This window comes from Limanda limanda, chromosome 17 (assembly GCF_963576545.1).
Source record: "Limanda limanda chromosome 17, fLimLim1.1, whole genome shotgun sequence".
NCBI lineage: Eukaryota > Metazoa > Chordata > Actinopteri > Pleuronectiformes > Pleuronectidae > Limanda > Limanda limanda.
Genome location: NC_083652.1, coordinates 20,152,122 through 20,176,675, shown reverse-complemented (window position 1 = coordinate 20,176,675; position 24,554 = coordinate 20,152,122). Strand labels below are relative to the sequence as shown.

The following is a 24,554-nucleotide window of genomic DNA, read 5'->3' as shown; positions in this document are numbered from 1 at the left end:
GTCAAATTTGTGAAAGTTTTACCTCTGAAAAAGGTGTAAAACGTCAGGACCACTGACATCCAGTGTTCCGAGTGACACAACATTTATATAGTTTATAACAAGAACATAATAAGAAGAATATTGTTGTATATTACATGTGAAAGTGAAGGTTGGGCAGTTCTGAGCATTGGATTGCAGTGTGTATGCTGCAGCTTAATACAAATGTTTGATTACCTGTTACATCTCTTGATGCATCCATGTAATATTATTTTTTATTAATTCATTTATTTTTCCAATGGGCCTGAGGGAAGGTGTAGCTGGTAACAGCTAACAGGGATCAGGGTTTGGTTTGCGCAACCTGTCTAGTTTTAAGGAGGCTAGTTAAAGCAATGTTATGGTCCAATGATGATTTTAATGTACTATACATGTTGTGCTGTTTTTTTTTTATTAACAGACTTGTTATCCATCATTCTCTTCACCGTGTGATAACTGCTGTGGAGTTACACGTGGAAATAAACAGGATTATGGATTTAAAGTCAAAGTAAACTCCAAGCCGAGTAAGAACCTTCCATAAAGGAAAAGTATTTTTATGTCAAACCAGTGTAAACTCCAGATTTTCTTGTTCATTAAATCATGTCCTTTACAAATCCAATTTTTATACGCAAGCGGCCCCCATGCCACCCATTCTCCTCTCTCTCTCTCTCTCTCTCTCTCTCTCTCTCTCTCTCTCTCTCTCTCTCTCTCTCTCTCTCTCTCTCTCTCTCTCTCCCTCACACACACTGTCTCTCTGTTTCTCTCGTTTAAGATGCCTCGGGGAGGGAATAAGTGCCAGGCAGTGCCAGTCCACTGATGCTCGCTCTCGCCCAAGCCTGACAAACAGGGGGTGTCGGCTGGCATGATGCCACCCCCCCAACCCACCCTACCCCCCCGCCCCTCCTCACAGCGCTCAGGCCACAGGCAGCTGGGAGGAAGAGCGGCCAACAGATCAACAGTTGCTGGGACTTTGGTTGAGCGACTGGCCGGGCTGCTGCACGCCACCCAGTCCACGCTCGGGGCACCTGACCATGGGTAAACTGACAAATGCCTGGCCTGTGGGTGCGCCTGCAGATGGACGTTGGGGGTCATGACCTCACTGCACCGGGCGCACACGCACACACACACACACACACGTATGAATGCTTGCACTTCACCCTCTCTCTGCCTCCTGTTTAATGTCACAATGTTTTTTTAAGCACCTGACCAGGAACACTGCACACACACACGTTTCAGGATGTTTGACTTATTGTCACGGAGCTTTGTAGACGCCGGGGGAAAGTGTCGTAATTTGCTCCTAATGAACATGTTGAAGTCATGAGATTTGAAACATTCTCAACGGCTGAATCACAGAGTTGCTTTGCAAAAAAGGGACAAAAGGTTTGATTTGATTTCTCAACCCTGCCTTCAGTTTGTATTCGTACATGTACTAATGCTGCCATCTAAGTTGGCACAGACAGCCACAAACATACAAGCATATGGAACACGGATACACATCGCAGGCGCACAATGTACAGTACACTCGCGGGCCATATTTAACTCATCTTGACAAGGCTGTTAATTTCTCTGAAAGCAGGGACGGATTCCAGCAACCCTCTCTATCCACGTCCCCTCTTCCCTCCAAAATGCCCAGCTGTTGCCACAGTAGACAGCTGCTTTAGGGGCAGAACGAATCTCAGCTGTCGAGCAGAGTCGTATGTTGGGGGTTGGGGGGGGTTGGTGGATTTTGGGGGTTTGTGCTCCCCTCAAACCAATGACGCTCCACTTCCTACTCCGCGTGGAAAGAAAAAAAAAAACGCTGACAGACGGCAGATTTAAAGACAGAAACCAGGGGCTACAGCTGTCTGTGTGTTTACAACCCGACTGAACCGGGGTTCAACCATGAGATGTCCCCGAGAAATCGATGTACTGTAACCCCAGCTTGATACGAATCTGGCTGGAAAATAGAGAAATGTGCTCGAATATTAGATTATGCTAAAATCTAATTTTGACATCAAACGGTTTCCAACAATGAATATTCACCACATAGGGATTTGCTGAAAAATGCCTCAGCCGTTGCCAAATCCAGAAAGAGGCGAACATATTGTCGCCGTTCATCCACTTGCACAGAAACTCAACATACACACGGACGTGACTCACAAACCGGTTTATTGCCCTGGATCCATCTCAAATCTTCCAAAATGGTTTGTGTTAAACAGAACGGCCTCTTTGACAGTTCTTGACCCGGCGTTGTAAAGGTCAGAGGTCGTATGAGCCCATTTCAGTCGCCTGGAGCAAATGAGGGCTCTGGGCTATGATCTCTGAGCGTCTTCTAATGAGCCTGGACAGCCTGGCACTTGATCAGAGGGCAGTTACATGATGATACACAAATTTCATATTGCTTAACAAACTAGATTACGGACAGGGGGTGGGCGGGGGGCAACAGCGTCTCATTACTGGCCACAAGAAGGCCGGGGTCTAATCAGAATACGCTGCTGTTCTTTGTTGCAAATGTGGACAATATGTGGAGGACAGCGTGACGTCCACCAGGTTATAGAGAGACTCGGAGTTTCGAGTGATGTTATGAATTAAAACTGTTCTGGGGGAAGAGTCACAGAAAGGCCACTTGTTCTCTGGTTTGTCCTGATTTCAACTACAGATTGTGGATGAAGGAAGCAGAAAGCTAAACTATACCACATACTCTGTATCACTTCAAATATAATTACATGTTATGCACCCGGACTCTTCCTATTTCAAACATTGATCTAATCGGTAATCTTGACATATTCATAAAATGATTCAAATTTCGTCATGATCGCATTCCTTTAGTAGAAAACATTAACTGAATGCAGTAGCAACCATCAAGGGTCCACTTTAACCTGACTTCCTATTTCATGTTCCCATGTCTCCCTCTTGTGGTGAATAACTGCAATCACATCACATGTTCGCTCCACAGGTGGCTGGGTGTCATTACCTGCATTTGATTTATTTCACCACTTAATTTTTCCTTACATTATATAAGTTAAGTCCCTGCTTATATAGAACCAGGTCGCTTAAATTAACTCTGTCTTTTTATTTTTATTTGGCAAATTACTGGTTTCTTAATTGTTCAATTCAACCAAAGGACAACACATCATATTCATATTATATTATATCTTATTTTCATGTAAAACATTTACTTTATTCTGATTATCTCTGGCCTCCAGTTACACCTCATGCATGCATCCAACATTTTGAAATATGAAAACCTAGTATATTCTATTACAAAAAATAGAGTGTAGCCAATATATCCACAAAAATAGCGAATAAGCCTGACCCAAAACATTAAAAGTACACATGTGGCTTTAGAAGATTCCTATACAGCATAAAGTGTCTGATGAAAGACAGGTTGCCCCACGTCATCTTTGTTTTTCTCTAGTGTATTGTACTATATGCAATTATGCACCTTACCATGGAGGTTTGGACTGTTTCAATATTCCATATTCATGCAAAATATTAAAAAATGTCCTTTCAGAGAAGAGAACATTTGAATCCACAACAGTACCATAACGTTTTGATCCCATAAGGTTTGAATCCTTATGGTGGAAGCCTGTGATCATACAGTGTTTGTACAGATGCAGTTATATTTTTCAGCACCACGGAGAGCGTCCTGTGTCTATCTGCCCCCCCCCCCCCTCCCCCTCCCCTTCCCATAGACTGTATATAAGGTGTCACCCTCATAATCACATGTGATGATCCCACGTACACCTCCCAGTTAACACAGTGGAAACAGAGACTCTCTCTCTCTCTCTCTCTCCTGCTCAGTGCAAAGTGCTGCAGCTCCAGCCTCACACCACATCCCATCCAGACTCAGATCCGAAGCTGCTGCCCTGAGGAGAGAAGCCTGTCCGCGGCAGGAAGCGGCTCCACCACAGCGGAAGCCACTGTGTGCAGTTTGTTGGGATCATTACTCCCCCCCCCCTTGCTCTTGAGTCGAGAGGTGTCCGGGGCAGCATGTGTTTGAGGAGCAGGTGAATTTATTTCTTGCCACTTCAACTCTTCCTCGCTGTGCAAACTTTTCAATCCCGCCCTGGATTTTGTTTCTCGTTCCTATCTTTATTGTTTTTTTTGCTTCACCTGAAATTCACTCGGATTTAAAAAAAAAAAAAAAAAAAAAAGAACATCTTGAGAAATGTCTCGCAAGAAGTCTGCCAGGGGCAAAGCGGCGTCCAGCAGCCCGGCCACCGGCAGCCCCCCCGCCGGGAAGGCAGCGCGGAGCAGCCCGGCCATGGTGCAGATGAACGGAGTGGTCCATCCCAGCAGACCGTCCATCAGCAACAGCAGCGAGTTCTACGACATCGCTTTCAAGGTAAGACACACGCTGCTGCTGCTGCAACACAACCAGAAGTGAGCTTTAATCCAGTGTTTCCACCTCAGAGGTGCACAGGCTGCAAACCCACACACACAGAGGTCACCAGACACTGAACACAGAGGAAATGAAATAATCCCTCAGGTGAAATCACATATAGACTTCTCTCTGTTTTCTTTATCTCTGATACACACAAAAATACACACAGGGAACACTTTATGTTATTTCATTTATGTGTGTCAGTGTTTCTGTCTTGTTAAGCTTCCACTGTCTTTGTCAACCTGTATTCACAAGCCAGCAGAGCTGACACCAGCTGTGTCAATAGGATTGATAACCTGGGAAAGTACACACTCATACAAACACACACCTTTGTACCTCTCTATCTTAGTGGGGACACTCACTGAAATAGTACCTTCCCTAGCCCCTTACCTTAACCTTAACTTATCACAGCCCATCGAAATGTCCTCACTTTCCAAAAATATCCTCGCTCTGTCGGGTCTATGCACAAAGATAGAAGAATAGTTTCCTTTCACTTAAACCATATCCATAACCATAACTGATTCTTGCCAAACTCTAACCTTAACCAGGACCTCAGAAATAAAGTTGTGCCTTATTAGGACCGGGCATTGGTCCCCATGAGGTCCACTGGTACGGACAAAATCTGTGTTTATGCTGGAAAAGGTCTATAAGAGGTACAAAAAAACCCAAAGTACACACACACACCTTGTACTTCTTTCATTGGCATAATGTATTCCCTTTAGCCCCTTACCTAAACCTAATTCTAACCCTAAAAGCAAAATGTAACCCTTTAAATGCCCTTTAAAAAGTGCGCACCATCCAAAATGTCCCCATAAGGTGTCTGCTCAAAATGCTAAACACAAAGATATACGTTCAAGTACACACACACACACACACACACACACACACACAAACTGTTTGCTCACGCTGTGCAACTTAGGATCAAGTGCGTGTTTGTCAGCAGCACAGGTGGCTGGGTTTGTATTAACTGTGTGCAATTGTTATCTCTCTTTGGCTAACTACGATGCGAGCACTTGTGTGAGAACAGAACTGTCACTTCATTGCAACACAAACACAGACTCACTCCCACAGACTCTCAGCCTGCACTCCCAGCTCGGCTTCAATGGGACTCGTGCCACCTACTCTTGTGTTTTTGAAGCAGCTGTTTAGGTGCAAGTGCAACGAAACACAGCTTTTGTTTTGAATCGATTGTTCCATCGAGGACACTTCACTCTGTCAACTCTGGATATTATGTAAATTGTTTGTATTTTTTTGTAATGCATTGATGACAACTATAAGCTTGTAGCCAGCAAATTAACAATTACAGGAAAAAATTCAAATTCTCTGGTCTCCAAGTTTCTTTCCTTGAATATTTATCATACATCTCCTGTTCTTATATTCAATTAATCAGTGTGAGTAGTAACATACAGTTTAAGGCAGATTTAATTTTTATCTGTTTGCATGTCTGGGTCAAAATCTGAAGCTTTTCAGAATTCGACCTCTACTATTTCCTGTAAAGAAAAGTGATTGTCATTTGTGGTCCATTGTGCCACATGTCATCATATCCTGTGTTTTCTGTAAGAGCATTAATCTTCACTGAGGAGACTCCATACATTTAATTTAGAAAGACCAGGTGGCTCCTCCTGCAGAGCTGCATAAAGGAGGCACGGGGAAACAGGACAAGAGAATGAGAGTGGATGCAGAGAAGGAGAAATGAGAAGATAGCAGAGAGGGCTCGAGCCTCAGACGTGTTTCTCTTATACCCGTTACTACATCACTTGGCTCTTCCACTCTCCCATCTGCACCCAAGGGGCACTGACTTTATGATTTCCGTGGTCTGGGGGCCCCACAGTCCTTCAGCCAACCTGATACCAGTGATCAGATCAGACCTGTAACTTCATCACAGCTCCGAATATAAAGAGAAAATGTGAGAAACATTATTTTCAGTGGGAAGGAAACATACAGAGTCTCACATACAGACCAGGGGCTGCAGAAATCCACTGGCTGCTAAAATGAGCAGCAGCATACTCGCTCATATATACCTTCATACATCTTCACTGGCCAAGAACCAAAATATCATTAATATTCATAAATAAAATTGCAGGCATCTCCCTGTTTGTTTGTGTTTGTGTGTATATGTTGTGAGTTATTTCAGTGTTGTCTGATACTTGCCCTCATCGAGCAGTCAGACAATCTGAATATTTATAACTTATACCTCTGGTTGTACATATTTTGTGTTTGTGTTTCTTTGTTTACCCTTCCAGTCGTTCCTGTCTGAGCTTTTCCCTCTTGTTTTTTTTTCCCGAACAGGTGATGCTGGTTGGAGACTCTGGCGTTGGGAAAACCTGTCTCCTGGTCCGCTTCAAGGACGGAGCGTTCCTGGCGGGCAGCTTCATCTCCACCGTGGGCATTGACTTCAGGGTGAGTTCAACAAAAACCAAACAAACGTGCCCGATCCACCACAGACGTCCCTTAGTACCTTTTTATCAAAATGGGGCCATAAGTATGAGTGGGTTTTTATAAGCCTTTCAGTGTCTCATGTATTCTATTGCCTGGAGCTGTGTGAGTGTTTCTAATGTTAGAAGTCTCACAAGATATATTGATTTCTTAAATTAGTTTGACATGCTTTAGTTGTTTTTTTTTGGCTCCCTGGGTGATAACAATGTCTCTTATGTGCCAGTTTCGTGGTCCCACATGGACGTCCAGGAATAAACCGTGTCCGTCTTTTCTGTCCGTCCGTCCATGAGAGGCAGACGGGTGGGCACTAAGACCCAGGGCGGCAGAAAGAGACAGTTGCCTCTTTCCAGTACTTATCACTTCTAATACTGTTATTAGTTCTAATCACTTACAGGTTTCATCCAATTTTATTTTTTCACACACTCATTGACAGTTTAAAATGATCCCTTTACACTCACTGGCTCAGGTACATTCAGTCACACACACACACACACACACACTGACACACACTGACACACACACACACACACACTCAGTGTCGCTTTGTCAGATTGGATGATTGTAGACATGACTGACTTCTTCCAGTTCTTCTCTCGACCAATCATAGCTTGCCATCTTCTACGCCAGACAGGGAGCGCACAAAACTGACTCCAGAGCACAAGGATGTAAACAAATATGGCGTCCAAAGTGGCCTACATTACAACACATTACATGATATAAGTTGATAGATTGTCGCGGCCAATCCCCATTGATCATTTCCGAACCCACCTGACATCGACACCTTCCAGGTCGGGGTTTAATCCGGCTGATAATATGACCGCAGCATTTGTCTCTATACCATGATGGAAACTCTACATGCAGGTTGACCTTTTACTTTTTCCTCAAACCTATCGTGGTAATTTAGTTTAAGAAGCTTTTTTAAAGTTACCATGTTATCACCTTTACATAAAGAGCAGGTGCAGCATTAGACCCATTAAACCCCGGCAAGGCATATTCACATGGGCTGCCTTTTGTGTGCAAGTGTTCAACTAAATTTTCCAACCATTCTATAGCCCTGTGTGTGGGTTTGGATGAGTAAGTGGGCGGATGAACAGTTGATTTATTTACTTATGTAACATCTCTTACAACACAGTGTCTGTAGCCCCAGTGTACGTTTGGGCCTATCTTCTCAAAGCAGAGACCTTCATCAGCTATTTCTCTTCGCTGCATTTACCACTCGGGGAGGAAAAAGTGCAAAACTCATAGAGTTTAGTGCTCAGTCGGCTCTTTCCTCATATTGACTTGTTTAATCGCAGTGTGGCACCAAGCTTTGTGACATGAATAATTTCATTATCAGTCCTCAAGGCTCCCATTCTCTTCTGCATGGTTTCGGGTTAAATGGCTCAGTTTCTCAGCGCAACTGAAACCTCATCCTATAGGTTAGGAATGAGACATTTCCATTTTTCAATGAAATCAACTAAATTATCATGACAATTTTGAGAGAAAATCTTTGTATTCATATATTTAAATTTACCGTTTATGCGACTCCACGAATTGCATAAACAATGTATTTGTTTTGCGAAGTTGAGAAAGCGAACTTTGTTGAGAAGAAAAACATGAAGGTCCTCTGTGTTTGTCTTCCCACGGTGGATGCACCGAGACACAGAGAGGCAGGGAGTGATTGTTATTTTTAGGAAAGACAGTTTTGATCCTCATTATTTGCTGGGAAAGAAAAAAAACAATTTGCTCCGTATGGGGATTTGATCCGGTTTCCACTTCAAAGCTGCAGTGCGATGCTGTGTTTTCCCTCCCCATCTTGTTTATTGTGATCTCATCTCGTTTAAACCTCAGCATGTTCTCAGGATTACTGAGCTGCACTGGTACCTTGTTAATCTTAAAATCCAGGCAGTCCGAATAGGAAATACAAGTAACATTGGATTTTATTAGAGAATCTCCCTATGAAGGGCAATAAATTCAAAGAGAGAGAGAATATTGTATCTAATCATATTAATTCCATGTAGGTCTTACCTTGTTATATCTTACTCTGAAAGAGAATTGCTGCCAAACATTAATAGGAAACGGACCAAAGTCTTCTCCAAGAGAGATATGAGAACAAGAGATGAGCACAAAACTACAATAAGCAGAAGCGACAAAGCTCAATCATATGATGTAAGCAGCTAAATACGTTACAAAAAACAGGAAACCATAAAGCTTGGGAGTCTCCAAGGTAAATAGATGTCTCTCAGTCCACGTAAGCGGTGCATAGTACCTGTAACCTCACTAAAATTTACAGCTTTATAAGATAAAAGATTGCAGGCATTGCCTTTGTCTCTCCCTCAGAAGCATTTATACAACTCCCGAGAGCTATGAACTATATTTGGCTTAAAAATCTGTAGAAAACTTGGAGTAGAAGATCAGATCATACAGTCCACATGCCAACTGTGATGTAGCACCTCCAGGTCACCTGTTGCCATGGTAATACAGTTCCTAACTGAGCTTTGGGTTTGAATGTGTGGCCTCTGACGCTTGAGCTTGAAGGAGTCGGTGTGCTGCTTCCATCAGAAGGGAAGGGGGCAGGCATCAGTCCGGTGTCAATGACCCCTGTCGCTCAGGCAGAAGTTTTTTTTTCCTACTGTGTAAGAAACTTTGATTTGTTCTCCCTCGCGAAAGTAAAGATTTGCATCGTGCATAGAGACACACAAACACAAATCACAGGACGAGGACATGTTCTTCTCTCCTTTCCTCTTTAATCACAACTTACATCACTTGTACCTCTTCCAGCTCCTTGAGATACGATGTGAGGATCAGACTTTATCAGTGGAGGACAAATGTAGTTTTCTTCATAGAATGAAAAAGACTTAACCTTTTGAGACTCCACCGACCCTGACTTTCATACCAAGGCCTGGCTCTCCACGCCTTTATTCATATCTCAACAGACAGCAGAAGAGAAAAGGCACAGTTTTTTTGTCATTGGATTTAGTTTTTAATTAAATATTAGACACATTGAAGACGTTAAATTGTGAGAAGCAGTGTCAGTTTTAATTCAGATTTAAAAAGCCATTAAACAAAAGGAGTTAATCAAAAGGAGTCCAAAGATGTCAGTTCACATATTCAAGCTTTATGTTGGTATCAGAGAATAATAACTTCACATTAATTAATTTTCTCATTAGTCGGAGACAAAGATGAAACTGTAATGCCGTTCTTTGTTGGGTCTGGGATAATTATTAAGATGCATGGTGTTATTCAGCCTTTTCCCTCCGTCAACAAATCTTAAGAAAGGGCCAAAACAAAGCATTAGTCATTCACACAATACCTTCCAGCTCCCCCGCCCTGTCTCTGGCACTGAGGCTCAGGCTCCACTGATTCAGACTGGAGATATAGTGTACATCTTTGAAAGCGGGTCACAGATGCATTAGTTTCATTCATCTTAATGCTTTAAGAAGTTTTTAAAAATGACTTGGCAGTGCATTTTCTTATCAAACATTACTCAAACTGAAGTACAGTTTCTATTGCTGTAGTTTCAGCTGTGGATGAAAACACATTTGGGGCTCTAGTGTGTTGGAAGCACACGGGCAGTGTGAGTGGGATTGACACAAAAGACACTATTGAATTTAAGTAAGCAATATGTGACCTAGTGTGGTACATTCATGTGCCTCATTAATTGAGCTCTACGGATCAGAAGAATAAGCTTCATTATATCAGAGTACACAAGCAGTACTTACTGTATTGGTGTGATCAGTTCTCTGCAGGGTTTAGAATATTTTTCTCATTATATGAAGTATGTTCACCTATTTTGTTTGTACAACAAACAGGGTTTTATTCCCGAGGAGATTATCTTTTCTTCTGATACTTTTTCTGTTAGTTAGCAGGATTACAGTTGCACTAGTGGACAGATTATAACCAAACCAGGTGGAAGGATGCAATATGGGTCAGGAGAGAACCCATAAAATGTTGGTTTATATCAGGGGATAGATCCAGGAATGCTTTTTCACTATCTGTATTGATAAGATTGGGTGTTTTTTCAACCTTTACATTGATTTTTCAGACAATAAATCATGGATCTTGATGAGGCAAATCAGCTGTGTCTGTGTAATTTGGTGCTAATCCAAATAAAAATCTGTATCTAGTGAGATTAAATGTGGTTTTATCAGGGGACTGTTCGGCCTTGGCGGAGGTACGCAATCCAGTGAGTGCCCCCTTAGTTTTGGATGGATCTGTTTTCAGATCACTTTTTTTATTGAAAAGGTTGTGTTTGTTCTCTTTGGGTCTTTAATTCACTACCTTTTATTAAAATAAATAAATAGAAGACGGCCGTGCCAAGTACAAATCTTTAACCGAGCTGTGGTACAGTCTGTGGTGGGAGCTGTCCATGGTGCTGAACCCCTAGTCCAGACTGGGGTTCCATCACCATGTTCGGTGTATTAGGCCATTCTACCAATCTGTTTCCAATATCATTTAATAACTGTCATGTCAGCCACTTTGTCTCAATTACACACTGATAGTCCAATATCAATTCCCCATACTGTAATTGTTTAGATCCATCATACTTAAAACTTGCTTCATTTTTCTGTCACTTTTCTCCACGGTGCAGCATTGGGTAGATACTCTCGAGAACATAAAATATTTAATGTGTGTTGTTTATTCTTTTAAATATTGTAGCCGGAAGGCAAACATTTATTTACACTTTTAATCCCTTTTAAGTCCCACACACAGGCAGGGAAGTTGGTAGGCCTATCTCTCGCTGTAAACTCGATGAGTCACCACTGTAACTGACAGAAATACAATGTTTTCAGCTCAAGGGAAGAGTCAGTCTCCGTGAACAGGGTCAAAATGTCTTTGTTTGAAAGCGAGGCTTGAAAAGCAATTTCTTTGGGAGAGAACTGTGGGATCATTACGCGTGAGTCAGATAATTGGGGACAAAAGGGGAGCAACTAATTCCTAGGAGAAGCAGTAAGGCCAATTAATAATATTCCTTCAACAACCTTGCCCTCATTTCCAATGGAGTGGGAAAAACCACCTTCCCTCATATTTTCCTCCTCACTCTCTGACACCGGAGAGACGTTAATCCCTCAGTCATCTTAACGGATGTAAATCCAGTGGGGAGGAGACAAGCAGCACTCGCCTCCACTGAGACAAGGGAGCAGCCCCCAGCTGTCAGTCGTGTGTGTGTGTGTGTGTGTGAGACTTCTTATGCCTCCACAAGTTTCACCATCAAAACACATTTGAACAACTTTACCAAGATCCTATATTGACTTGTTCTGCTGTTTGGTCCAAACTGAAATACCTCAAATTATAAGAATGGATAACAGTTAAAATTATTGCACAGGTCTTTATGTTCCCTAGTCTAGAGGATGGATATTCCTTGACCTTTTCTCTAGCGCCAGAATCAGGTTTAAATTTTTTGGCTTACGTCAATTCTTCGAACAACTATTAGATGGACAACCATGACAACCATAGACTGTATATAAAGATGGACGATGCATCTCCACTTCCTCCCACTAACCAGATATGAAACCAACATATCCCTGATACCAGCTCTGCCATCTTCATCATCACAGGTCTGAAGACCACAGTCTGCACAGTAGAGGGGTTTGTTACATTCTGGAGTTAGAGTCTGTTTCCCAGTGTCACTGTGCAGCCCATACCAGATGAAACATCACAACACTGCTTTACTTTACAATGATTTACTGCAAAGATATTGTCATTGTCATTTGATCACCAGCGTCATCTCTTGTGAGTGGGCGGTTGGAGTGAATGATCTCATTGTTAATAGAAATCCTTTAGTCAACACGGTGTCATCAATGTAAACAAACGTTGCAGCTGAATCCACAAAAGGTTTGCACAGGTAACCGGAGAATTAGCAGCAGACGGGTTGTAGTTCATCCCTCAGATCTGATGAGCAGCTCCAGTGTAGTCACGCTACATTGAAACAGTTAATTGTGACCGTCCTTCACGATGGACACAATGTCTTGATGGCAAGGTTACCCTAGCATTTTGCATATTTGTATATAAATATCAACATGGTTGTAGTGAATGGGGACTTACATAATTCACCCTTGTGCTCAGTATAGTTTCACACCGTTATTTACTTAATGTGTTCGGCGTCAGAGTCCTATGTGGGTGATGACGTCGACCCCAGGGCATGCCGGGTAGCGTGATGACGTCAGGATCCCAATGCATGATGGGAACGTAATGACGTCTGAGACCCCAGGGCATGCTGGGATATGTAACGCCATCTTGGTTGTTTTGTTTTGATGCTACATGGATGCTAAATAAACGGAGCACCATTTGTGTTTCCGACTTGAAGGAAGTTGTGCTGTGTTTAATCACAATTTCCACAGGGTGAACTTTATTCACCTGCACAAATGAAAATAAAAAAGAGTGCGTCACTCAAAGCTCAGGATACTCATGGTACTGACAAAAAAAAAGAAAGGGATGGGGATCAGAGAGGAGGTGCAGGTGCTTTCCACTTGTCCACTTTCCCAAAAAATGTTCAGCTTGAAGCATAACCATACCTCCTCCACTATCCTGTCGCTTGACCCTTCTCGTTTCCATTTACACCAGTGACACTCCTGTGTGTCACAAGTCCGACCGGAGGTTTCACACCTCGCTGGTGGAGCTGGAGCATCATGTAAAATCCAGTTTACATGTGGAGGTAGAGACGAGTTGTGCACCTAACCAACAGCGTCTATTCCGATTTCACTGATGTTATTTTTGGGTGTACTTAGTATGTATGTGGGGCTGGGGGGGAGGATCAGTCGACTGCAACCTTTTTTTGCTCAAACCTTTCAGTCGTCTGATTTTAACAGAACGTGAAGTGTGGATACATGTCAGCACTCCTGCTCCTGCATTTAAGGACTTTGCAGCTATTAGACTGAAAGATGCATGAAAAATAAATCTTCCGCCCTCCAACACAACACAAGCTGCCGTTTTCTGCTGCTCAGACCTAACTTGTTTTCAATGTGCTGAACCCAGTCACCATTTAAAAAAAGACACAGTATGGAGATGGAAGAAAGTCGCTGGCATCTCAGATACTTGAGGTTTTATTCAGCTGTGAATTTGCCACGGGGATCACATTGATGATACTGTTAATATTTACATGTAGCTGATATGAAACGGTATTTATTCAACTTGGAGCATCCTTATCCAGTGTAGAGACCAACCAATAGGTTATCAGGGGCAGATTTGAGTTCATCACAGCTTTATTAATACTCATTATTTTCATAATCCAAAAAGAGCTTAATCAGATTAAAAGCTGTATTTTTTATGCTTTGTAAAATGTTCTCATCTTGACTTGTTGATTTGTGAAGTCTGTGATATATAGCTTATACATTTCCTACTCAATAAAATCTTGGTCATAGTCTTGTAATGTGTTTATGCTTAAAATAAATACAGGTTTGTCTATAAACTATATTGATACAATTGATATAAATAGATATATATCGGCGTCTGCCCCTAATGGTCTTTAGTTCTTTACGTTTCCTGCACAATTTCCTTTTCTTAAACCAACGACAACTACCAGACGTTGTTGATGTTCTCTGTCATCCCCCCTCAAATTGAAGCTGTAAATAAAGATTTCTTGCCTGACCTCTGACCTCCAGAATGCAGAGCCAATCATCCCCATGTGGACGTGCAATTCATCAGAGGGGGTTGTATTTACTGTGGTTTGCTCAACCACCCAGTAAACAGTGCTTGATGGTTGATGTGGAAACCGAAGCCCCTCGTCGTGTGATCAATAGCACTGATAACAGCTTAGTGCTTAAATGGGCTGGAAATATGTCCGACGTTCACTTAACTGATCCGAGGCTCCGCCCACAGTCGCACACGGATGAGATGTTATTTCACTTTGATGAGGTGAGAGCATATGTGTGTTAAAGTTCAGACGGAATCGGGTTGTGTATATTTCCTGAGCGAGGTGAGGACATTAAACATTAAAATTCCTTTAATGAAAAATTCATCCCTCTGTCATTAGATTATTGATGGGGTGGGGTGGGATGGGGGGGGTGGCCGTCTGTCTCCCTTGCGCTCAATCATGAAGTGAGATCCTGGCTTGGTTTCCGTTCGGTCACACATCCAGCGACACGAACAAACACGTACATTCACACACAGTATACAAACTCACACTGATCACAGAGCTCAACAGATGTGGAAACTGTTAATGAACAGTGGGAGATCCAGGCATTCAGATCTTGTTATGCATCTGTCTCTCTCTCTTCTGTCTGTATTGTTTGTTGTCGCTCTTACATCATCATTGGCACAAAACATCCAAGGAAACTGCATCAACCTGCTCACGAGTCATGTTTTAGGACGCAGGCTACTTTAACGCTTTGTTGCTCTAGTCTGCTGTTCTGTGGACAGGATTATTAATTGATTAATCAAGAGCTGAATCATTTAACTGTTGTTGAAACCTTAATGTGGAGGTAAGATTTAGGGTTAGGCATTTAAGTATGTGTGTGTGTGCGTGGTTGAATGCATACACTCAGTGGAAGTTGCGTCCGACTTCTTCAGTACAAACATCATTCTACTGTAAAGACACTGCGTTTTGAAGTGTCTCTGTTATGGTCAAAAATCACAAGGTTCTCGGCTTCAGATGTTTGAGATTGTGACTCGTGCAACGAGTGAACCCTCACGTTATTACCACTCTGGCCCTAGATGCATTTTGCATATACTTTAATTTTAATGTTGTTTTGCACAGTTAATTGAGCAGCTTTATTTTTAGTCAACATAGGTCAGCAGGAGTAAAATGAAGGACGCAGGGAGAGCAGTCAAGCTTTGATGCTTCGACAAGTTGAAGGACGTGTGTTTGTTTCCCTCCCACTGCTGAAACTGTGTTTCTGTTGCACAGGGAAGTGGTGTCACAGAAAATTTGCTTGTAGAGAAGATGCCTGTAGTGTCTGTGTAAAATTAATTGATTTTAAATTATCAATATCTGACCATGATTTTAAACAGTGTGTGATGAGGTCATAATTAATACAGAGGTTACGCTGCTTCAGGACTTGTGATCCTTTGCATTTATTCCTCTTGTCCATGTTAAATCCTGAGCTGAACAGCAGAGAAAGTGTTTCTACTTGCTACTAAATGCAACCTGGAAATCAGGCGTTGTGCTAGCAGCCCTTAACTCCACCTCCTCCCCCCAGCCCTTCACTCCACCTGCATCTGTCTCAGCTAATGCAGGAATCTAGAGCATGCTCTTCTCCGAGTCAGACAGCCTTGGTGCTAGAGGAGCAGACCAGAATCTCTTAGAGCATAATAAAAGTTACATACTGACACTTTGAGTGTTTGAAGACTCGCAACCAGCAGAAACTGTAATATGAGGCTGGAAATGTTTATTATTCACATTTATGAGGAATATAAGACTGCAGCGAGAGAGGCAGGTCTGATGGGTGAAATGACAATAATGGACCCATCTCAAAAATCTCCTCCGTCACTGTTGATGTCTCCGTCTCCTCATTCATGATGGTCCTTATGCATCCGTCTTTCACTCGTTTCCAGCTTCTGCATGTATTTTATAGAAGGTGAATGCTTGACCGACTGATTTCTCCATTATCCACTCTCCTGCCTGCCTGTCAGAGCGCCTGCCTCCTCTGAGTGGGTGCAGTTTAAGTGCCAGGCGTAATCATGCCAGCAAGTGGCAGTAATAGTTTTTTCCTGCTTGGGAAAGAAAAAGAAGAATTGAATTAAGATGGAAAAATAAGTTACAATGGAACAATGTATATCTATATATACATAGATTATATAAACATTTTCAAGCCCTTTTGATCATCGCTAATTGTCCTGTGTGTTGGCCTAGTTGTATTATAATCAGGGGTAAGCTGTTTTATTTTGTTCAGGCACAAGACTCAGCCCTTATTAAATTGAAAAATGTCAAACGTTCAGCTACACTTGAATTACTGCCCAATTCTGTTTATGTAAACGTGAACATCCACGTGTAAGTGTGTGTGTGTGTGAGCATGTGTGTTTGTGTGAGAGTGGGCTGGGGTTCACTTGTGCCCAGGGAGATGTTTGTAATTAACCAGTCTATGGTAGTTAATGAAAAGCAGCTTTGCCACATGCTGCCTTAATGTCACAGGGATGTAGAGAGGAGAGCCCTGATGAGCATCATGAATATTTAACCGTGGCATGAAAGAAGCAGCGAGTTGAGCTGTTTGAATGTGGGAGCATTTCACGATGAAGCAGATGAGAGGCAGAGATGGGAAACAGACAGTAAAGCAAAAGACAGAGGGACATTCATCAAAAAAGAGATGCATTAGTTTGCGCATTCAAGTTGCTTTTATATAACTTATTCTAATATCAACTCGCAAACCAATTGTTATCCGTGAAATTGTGTGTTCAAACAAATAAACAAGTTGATTCGAACAGGACAATTTCCTTGAAAAACGTCTTTTTGTCTTTTGCTCAAAAGTCAAATTGCAACATCACAGGCGGCGCAACATCCTCATTAAATCTCCTCTGGTTGAGTTTTCTTGTAAACAAACAAAAGTAGTGTTTCAATTCAGTGTCAAAACTCAGCTTGAATCGTTGAGGTCTAACAACCGTATTGATCATTATTTCGTTCATCATGACACATTAACAAGGCTGGTTTAAAAAAAACACGTTGTTTACATGTTTAGTGTCTTATCATATACATTTCAGTGGAATCGTGGGAATGTACTTTTATTACTTGGTTCCAGAACTTGTGTTTTCACCCAAACCTGTTTTTGCTAAGTTGTAGTACATAGTCGAGACCCTAAAGGCCACATCGAGGAGCCCGATCTTTGTGTTTGATGGTTTCTGTTTTCCGTCTGAGGATTGAAGAGATTATATTTTTGACACAGTTTATGTTTGAGGTTTGTTTTCAACAATATTCTTGAGAGTGTGGCGCATCATTGCATGAAATATCTTTCAGGAGTGTAGAAATTCTGAGAAGCATATGCAACATTTTCAGTTTGGCTGTGCTTATAGTGGCGGTGTTTGGATGTGTGTGATTGCAAAACGCACCATACGCTGTCTCTGTGTATGTTTATATATTCAGGTAAAACTGAAGACTGCCCCCGATCGCCGTTATTCATCTTCGCACATGGTCACACAACACACACACACAGCCATAGCGTGGCGTTGCCATTTTGATTTGCAGCAGGCCAGCGTGTGAGAGGAGCCTGGGGAAGAGCTCCAGGTCAAGGCTTTGTGATACAGCATCAGAGAAAAGTGCCTGCGTAGGTGTGAGTGCTCTGCTGCAGGTTACAGGTGATGGATCAAAACACTCATGAGAGGCTTTTTCCAGGAAGGAGCGTTAATCCGAAACACGGGCTGAAACAGAAAGAGCAAAGTTTAACCACTTAAATCATGTGAACATCTGGTTGGATGTCACATTTTCAAGGCTTTACAGCACAGTTCAGGAAAGTGAGGCTTGGAAGTAGCGAATTGCTCTGGCTTGGGAATTTTTATAGATACAAGTGCATGTTAACCTATGCGTTGTGGTACCAGATCATCAATTTTACCTATCCAAGTTTAGTTTATTTCTTCATTCATTTGCCCTGATCTTCTGCAGCAGCTCTCTAGCTCTGCCGGCGCCTCTGAGCCGTGGAAATAAAACGAGCGAGCCTGAGTTGTTGCGGGAGCAGGTTTGCTTGTCTGAAGGAGCCCAGAGGTCCACAGCTCTTTCAATTAGTCTCTGTTTCCCCGAGTGAGTTGGAGTCCATAACAGAAAGGTTCCGGCTATTACACCGACTTCCCTGTCAGACGTGTTTTGGGGAAAAGAGACTTTTTGCCAGTGATGCACAGTGAACTTTCTCCCCCTCTCTGTCCTGCACACCCTCACAAAAGTCTTGAATTCAAAACATAGAAGTCAGGAGCCAAAACCATGGTGACCACATGAACAAGGGCCTAATCTCTGCCAACTGTGCCGGCTCAGCAAGTGTAGCCCTTTTAATGAATGAATGAACTCCATTGTTTGCATTATCTGCGTGTCTGGTGTAGATGTGATATATTGTGCTCTCTCTCTCTGTCACCAGGAGAATATGCAGTGCTTCTTAATTTGAACGTATTTGTAGGAAGGGGTTTCGAAAATGCTGAGCCGACTGTATCTAGGAGAGGAGATAATAAAAATATGATTAGCTTCTTAGATAATGAAGGTGGGGGGGTGTCTGCTTCATACATGCTGATCATAACAACAGTTACTTAACAGATACTCATAGATAATACTAGGCTGACCGTAGGTTCTAAGCAGTTTACCCATAGCAGTAGTTATTTCTCCAGTAATTGTATTTGAGAGCATCATCTTGTGGCTGATTTAATTCACAGGCCTCAAAGTCCATGTCTGCTTGATACACTGGTAATTATGATTTGACCTCAACTAAATCAAGAGCTTCCACAAAAACAACTACAGAGGAGTCATTCCTCCAACTTAACACATAAAAAATCCGAGGATATGTTCATTGATTTTAGAAAACTTGCCCACACACACAAAGACACATCTATCAAAGGTCAAACTGTGGAATGTGTGTAATCTTATAAATACATTAGGACTATTGGGTTATAGCTATATTTGCACATTTGGCCTTATCAATAGTTTTTGTGGTCTTGTCTTCTGTCAGTGTGATATAATTTCTTTGGATGGATGCCATCTCTTTTTTTGCAGGGTACAAATAAAGTAACGTAGTCTGTAAAACACAGGGAACAGCTGAAAGGCGGCTTAAACTTGAGATGCATTATGGTGTAAGACAAAGACGAGTGAGGAAGAGGAGGGGAGATTGAGTTATTGATATGGACAAGCTGTTTCCACTAGCAACTTCATTGAGGAGCAGCAGATGGAACACGTTCCTCTCTGCAGCAGATGGAGAGGTTGAGGAAGCTGAATGTTTTTGGTAGAGTAGGTGAGAGTGTGTGATTATGTCTGTGTCAGCAGGACATAGACAACCTGACAGCTGGAAATTGGGCCGACTGCGGAGTAGAGAGCCCTGCCTCTCGTTTAGATATCCTCCCTCTGTTCTTTGGTCTGTTTTCCCCAACTGCTTTGATTTCGGACATGTGTTGATGCCTTCGGAGCAAAAGGAGACATTGAGGAACGGCACCACTTTCCCGGATCAATCTTTTATCTAACAATTCCAGAAATGTCTTGTTTGTCTGTCTGTGTGTGACTCGCATATCTCGAGAACCGTCCATCTTCTCAGCATCACACTTGGCAATTGGAATTTGGACACCAGTTCAATACTCGTATCGGTGGCTGCTGGGAATCATTAACATGAGCGGGTTGTCGAAGTCCACCACAGCTGATTCCTTAGTTTGAGCTCCACCGAACTTTGAATAAACCGGTGAACTGCTCCGTGTGCAGCAGTCCTGGCTCCGGGGTTCTGTGGACCGAGTATGCGGCTCAATTACTGCAGGTCACTCTCACAGGTTCAGACAGCACACCACAGCAAGAAGTTCCTTTCTGTGAGTTCGCATGTTCTCCCTGAGCCAGTGCTCCATTGATATGCAACTCTAAACTTCCCGTTCAGGTATGAATGTTAGCCTGTGTGTTTATTAGTCTCTGCTTGTCAACCCTGTCAATTCAGGGTGTTTCCCCGCCTCTCGCTCAATATCTGCTTGGATTGGCTGTAGGGTTGCAAAGGGGCGGAAAGTTTCCGGTAAATTTCCGGAAACTTTCCGGAAACATTCCATGGGAAGTTAAGCTCGGGAAATTTTGGGAATTTTTAACAAAAAAAAGATAAACGCAAATTAAACTCTGAGCAATAAAAACATCATTCAAAACTCTATTTTAAAGATGTATCGAATGCAGCACACACTGCACATTGAATTTCAACCCTCCACGATTCCAATTGTTTGGCTAACTATTTATATCTCTGGCATTGCATTAGTGTTTTTTTACAAACTTTTTTCTCATCTTATTCTACTGAACAATGCCACGTGCACTATCTCATGTGTGGAGACATTTTACCACATCCAATGTAGAAGGAAAGGCTGTGTACATTTGCAAATACTGTGCAAAGACCTATGTTAAGAATGACACAACGATGCAGAAGCATATAGTCAAGTGTCCAAAGTTTCCTCAGGGCTCAAATCAGCCTATGACAAAACAAAATGTTTACATTTATGTCTGTATATGACAAGGTAAATACAGTTAGTATAAATTACCCACAACATTTCCAGTTTATTCCCATTAAATAATTCCCGTTAATTACCGTATATTCCCGTATATTCCCGTAAATATACGGAAAGTTTCCAACTTTGAATATTCCCGGAATTTTTCAACCCTAATTGGCTGCCCCCTCCCCCCCACCCCACCCTCCCATGACCCTCAAATGATAAGTGGTATATCTGATTGAAGGCTGACACCTGCTCTGAGAGCTCCTTGTGCATTTATAAGTTATGATCCCATGAGAAGTGCTGTTTCTCTGCCGACTGTATCTTCTCACTCACTTAAACATATGCATTCTTAAGGCAGCATCCGGTGTCTGGCTGCTAAGTAGAGCGGTTTGTATCTGAAGATGTTTTCTGCTGCGGCTCGGGGGAATTGAACGGACCTGAGAGTGGTACGAGCCTCTCAGCCACCCCTCTATTAATTGTAAGCATATCACAGAGTATCAGCTGTTTCCCCTTGAAAGACGCTGAAGCTCGAGAGGGTTTTTTGAAAATAAAGTGGAGAAAGTAGAGTCTTGCTGGAAGTGTGACTGGCAGTCTTTAATCTAAACCTTAATTCCCCGTCTTCCACAGTGGACTCGTTCTCTATATAAGCCGCTGAGATGCTTTATTAATCCTGCTCAGGCCTCGCTCTCTGACATTATTAAATCTGCGTTGCTATGCCCTGTCCTGTCTGGTTTCAAATACTTCCAGCGTAATTCTAGGTGTAATCAACCCTGACTAACCACAAAATCCTCACCATGGTGGTTTCGAGCGATAACAAGAACATGGAGGAAGTCTTTGGAGACTCTTGATTCCTATCACACATACAGACACACAGTGTGCAGCTTGACTCGTCTGTGAATATTTATGAGTTTCCTCCTTTGTGACTCGTGAGGAGGTAAATCAACCGAACACGTCAACAAAGGCTGCATCTATTTTTTTCTCCGATGCACCGAGGGAAGATTAGCATCTTGCCGGGGTTGAATATTTCCTGTGTCTCCTTTTGGGATCGGAGGGTGTAGAAGGTCAGCAGTGGCTTTCAGGAACAGCTCCGTGGGGATGATGATGGTGGAGAGGGAGGCTTTGACCGTTGCCGTGGCACCAGGTGAGGTCATCCACACGTCCATAGGGAGGCTGGTGTGTGAGTCACCGAGGGGACGCCTTGACCTCTTCTTTTCTGCAGCAGCGACTCAGAAGACCGGGGAATCCATGTGGTGAAATAAATGTATTGATGAGAATGTGACGCAAACAGCTGCACAGCTCATACATTCAATATGTAGAGTTGTCTGTTTTTTTTTTCTTCAGGGCCAGTATTGATTTTTATTATTATACAATTAGTTTATTAACCCATTAGTATATCAGGAATTATTTCAACAATTGATTAATCATTTAGCCATGCTAGATTGAGCATGTAGCACTGTAGTAGCCATAGACTGCATAAAAAGATGGACGATATTATAGCCCTCCAATAACAAAGCCTGGTCATAAATCCTGCCTCCTCCATGTTAGTGGATAGGACATGACTAAACCAAAATATCTAAGTTCCTGTCAGGTTCTTATCACACTGATGTTTGTTCAATGGTTTTTATTTTCTGGATTTTTTAGCTTCATTAGCTCCAGTCGGAGGAAGTGGTGTGTCATCCATCTTTATACAGCCTATTCTACTACCCCTGCTGTTGCATCACCAGCAGGGGTCCAGGCTGAATCATCTCAATAAATATTGAATGAATTTGCCAGAACTTGCCTCCTCTCACACCTGCTGTGCCTCAGGAAGCTTTGGTGAAATCCTGCTGTTGCTTTACGGTCAACTCGCAAACTTACACCTTGTGCACAAGCAGCTTTGTTCCCTCTGTAAAGAACCGTTCTGTCTTACTACCTGCAAATCTGCAATGGCAGTCGCAATCAGGCAATGTGAAAGAGCACTTGGCTTTTAGAGGTAGTGGGAGATTTAACTCTGATTGGTTTATTGCTTGTTATTCCCAAGACACGGAAATGATTAATTAAAAGACAAAGTACAATCCTTTTCAGCCACGTGCACGGTGCTGCCAACCTTTGTGTCCTGACATTAAACAAAAGTGCATTCAGTATTGCTCAATGTTCTTTAGATTAACGTGCTAAGATAGTTAAAATAGTTCAGTTCAAAAGTCAGGATTTGCTGAATCAAGGATTTTGAACTTTCCATAATTTGGCTCAGAGAAATTTGAAGAAAAATGGTTTCATGATTGAACCAAACGATGAATCGGTTAATCAAGATACAGATTCATTTTGAAAAAAGATTCTTAATTTTCATCACAATGAGGGGAAGCATTGAGAGTGTCATCGTGTACATCCTCTGGGATTTCCAGCCCCTCCAGCTGTGAGAACATGAATGATGTTGGATCAATGAGGACGAAGGGCTCCTCTCCACAGGCCAGATATTTTTAACTTAAAGCTCAGTCATCATTTAGACTGAAGTTAATGTGATGGCAGGTTGTTTAACCTTTGTCCACGCAGCTCTCAAGACAGAGTCATCTTCTGACCTGACAAACTGCTCGTCTGTGTGGTGGAGCAGATCGAAGCTGCGATCAATGTCCGCTTAGGAATGAAGGTACGAGGAGCGAGGCGCGGAGAGCAGGGCGGGTTAAACCTCCGGAGGAAACCAGCCAGGCCTCATCAAAAGAGGCCGGGTCAGGTGGAACAATGCAATATTGATAGAAAGAAGAGGAGGAGAGTAAGGCTGGTAGATGAGAGGAAGAGAAAGGTGTACACAATAACACAAACACACACTGCTGAGATTGTTTCTTCCACACACAGAAAACGTTCCTGGTTGGAAAAGTGCTTGAATTTCGGCTCTGTCACTTATATTATCTTCCTTTCTTTCCCAGAATAAAGTCCTGGACATCGACGGAGTCAAGGTGAAGCTCCAGGTAAGTTTTATTTCATCCTGACAATCAATTTCAAAACAGACTCGAGCTAAATGACTGTAATAGATGTCAAATGAAAGACATCACCCATATACAAATGAGGTTTTACTGTCTCCTAATAGACCACACAGATGATAAAACCAGTTGTTATGGGTTTTAGGAACAAAGCAGACACGTACAGTATGTTTTCAGTTCTGCAAATCAAGAAGTGCTTACATTCAAAAAGGGGGAAACGCTGTCCTGAGATGACCCCTGGTGTCACCCAGCAGTGGGACCCTCACAACCCTGACATCCAGACACATATTTGGATCCAAACAGATACTTTCTCTTTCTCATCAGCACACAAACAAAGAGCTTTATAATGCTGCAGTTTATCTAAGTCGAGCCCACCACCACCACCAGGGTCCCAGGGCACTGTGGTTTCCCCATTTGTTTTGGTTTTATTGCTGCATTCTGGATTCCGAGCACATTTCCCTTAATGTGCGTGCTTTCTCTACTGCTTGTGCTCGGTCCTCGGGGGCCACTATATGTTTTAGGTCTTTACATTAAGCTTTAATGCTTATGCCTTACAATGAAGGAACCCAGTGTCTGTCGCCTTATTTTGTGACGACAATCAATGATCCAGACACAAAAATCTGCTGAAAAACAATTTGGCTTCATCCGTCTCCATGAATACTTTCCACGAGGCTCTGACACTCTTCATTCACAACTGTGAGAACTGACGCCCATAGTTCGGAACAACTCTGCACTGTTGTATG

General features: G+C 42.5%; 1 protein-coding gene across 1 annotated transcript in view; it reads left to right on the top strand.

Moving 5' to 3' along the window:
• Window positions 1-4,162: 4,162 nt before the first annotated feature.
• The window catches only part of LOC133023459 (ras-related protein Rab-26-like), a 44,470-nt gene continuing 24,078 nt past the window's right edge, over window positions 4,163-24,554 (top strand). The window contains exons 1-3 of the mRNA XM_061090493.1: window positions 4,163-4,339; window positions 6,668-6,778; window positions 23,758-23,799. Of these exons, the coding sequence (XP_060946476.1) occupies window positions 4,163-4,339; window positions 6,668-6,778; window positions 23,758-23,799 (330 nt within the window). The remainder of the gene's footprint in view (window positions 4,340-6,667; window positions 6,779-23,757; window positions 23,800-24,554) is intronic.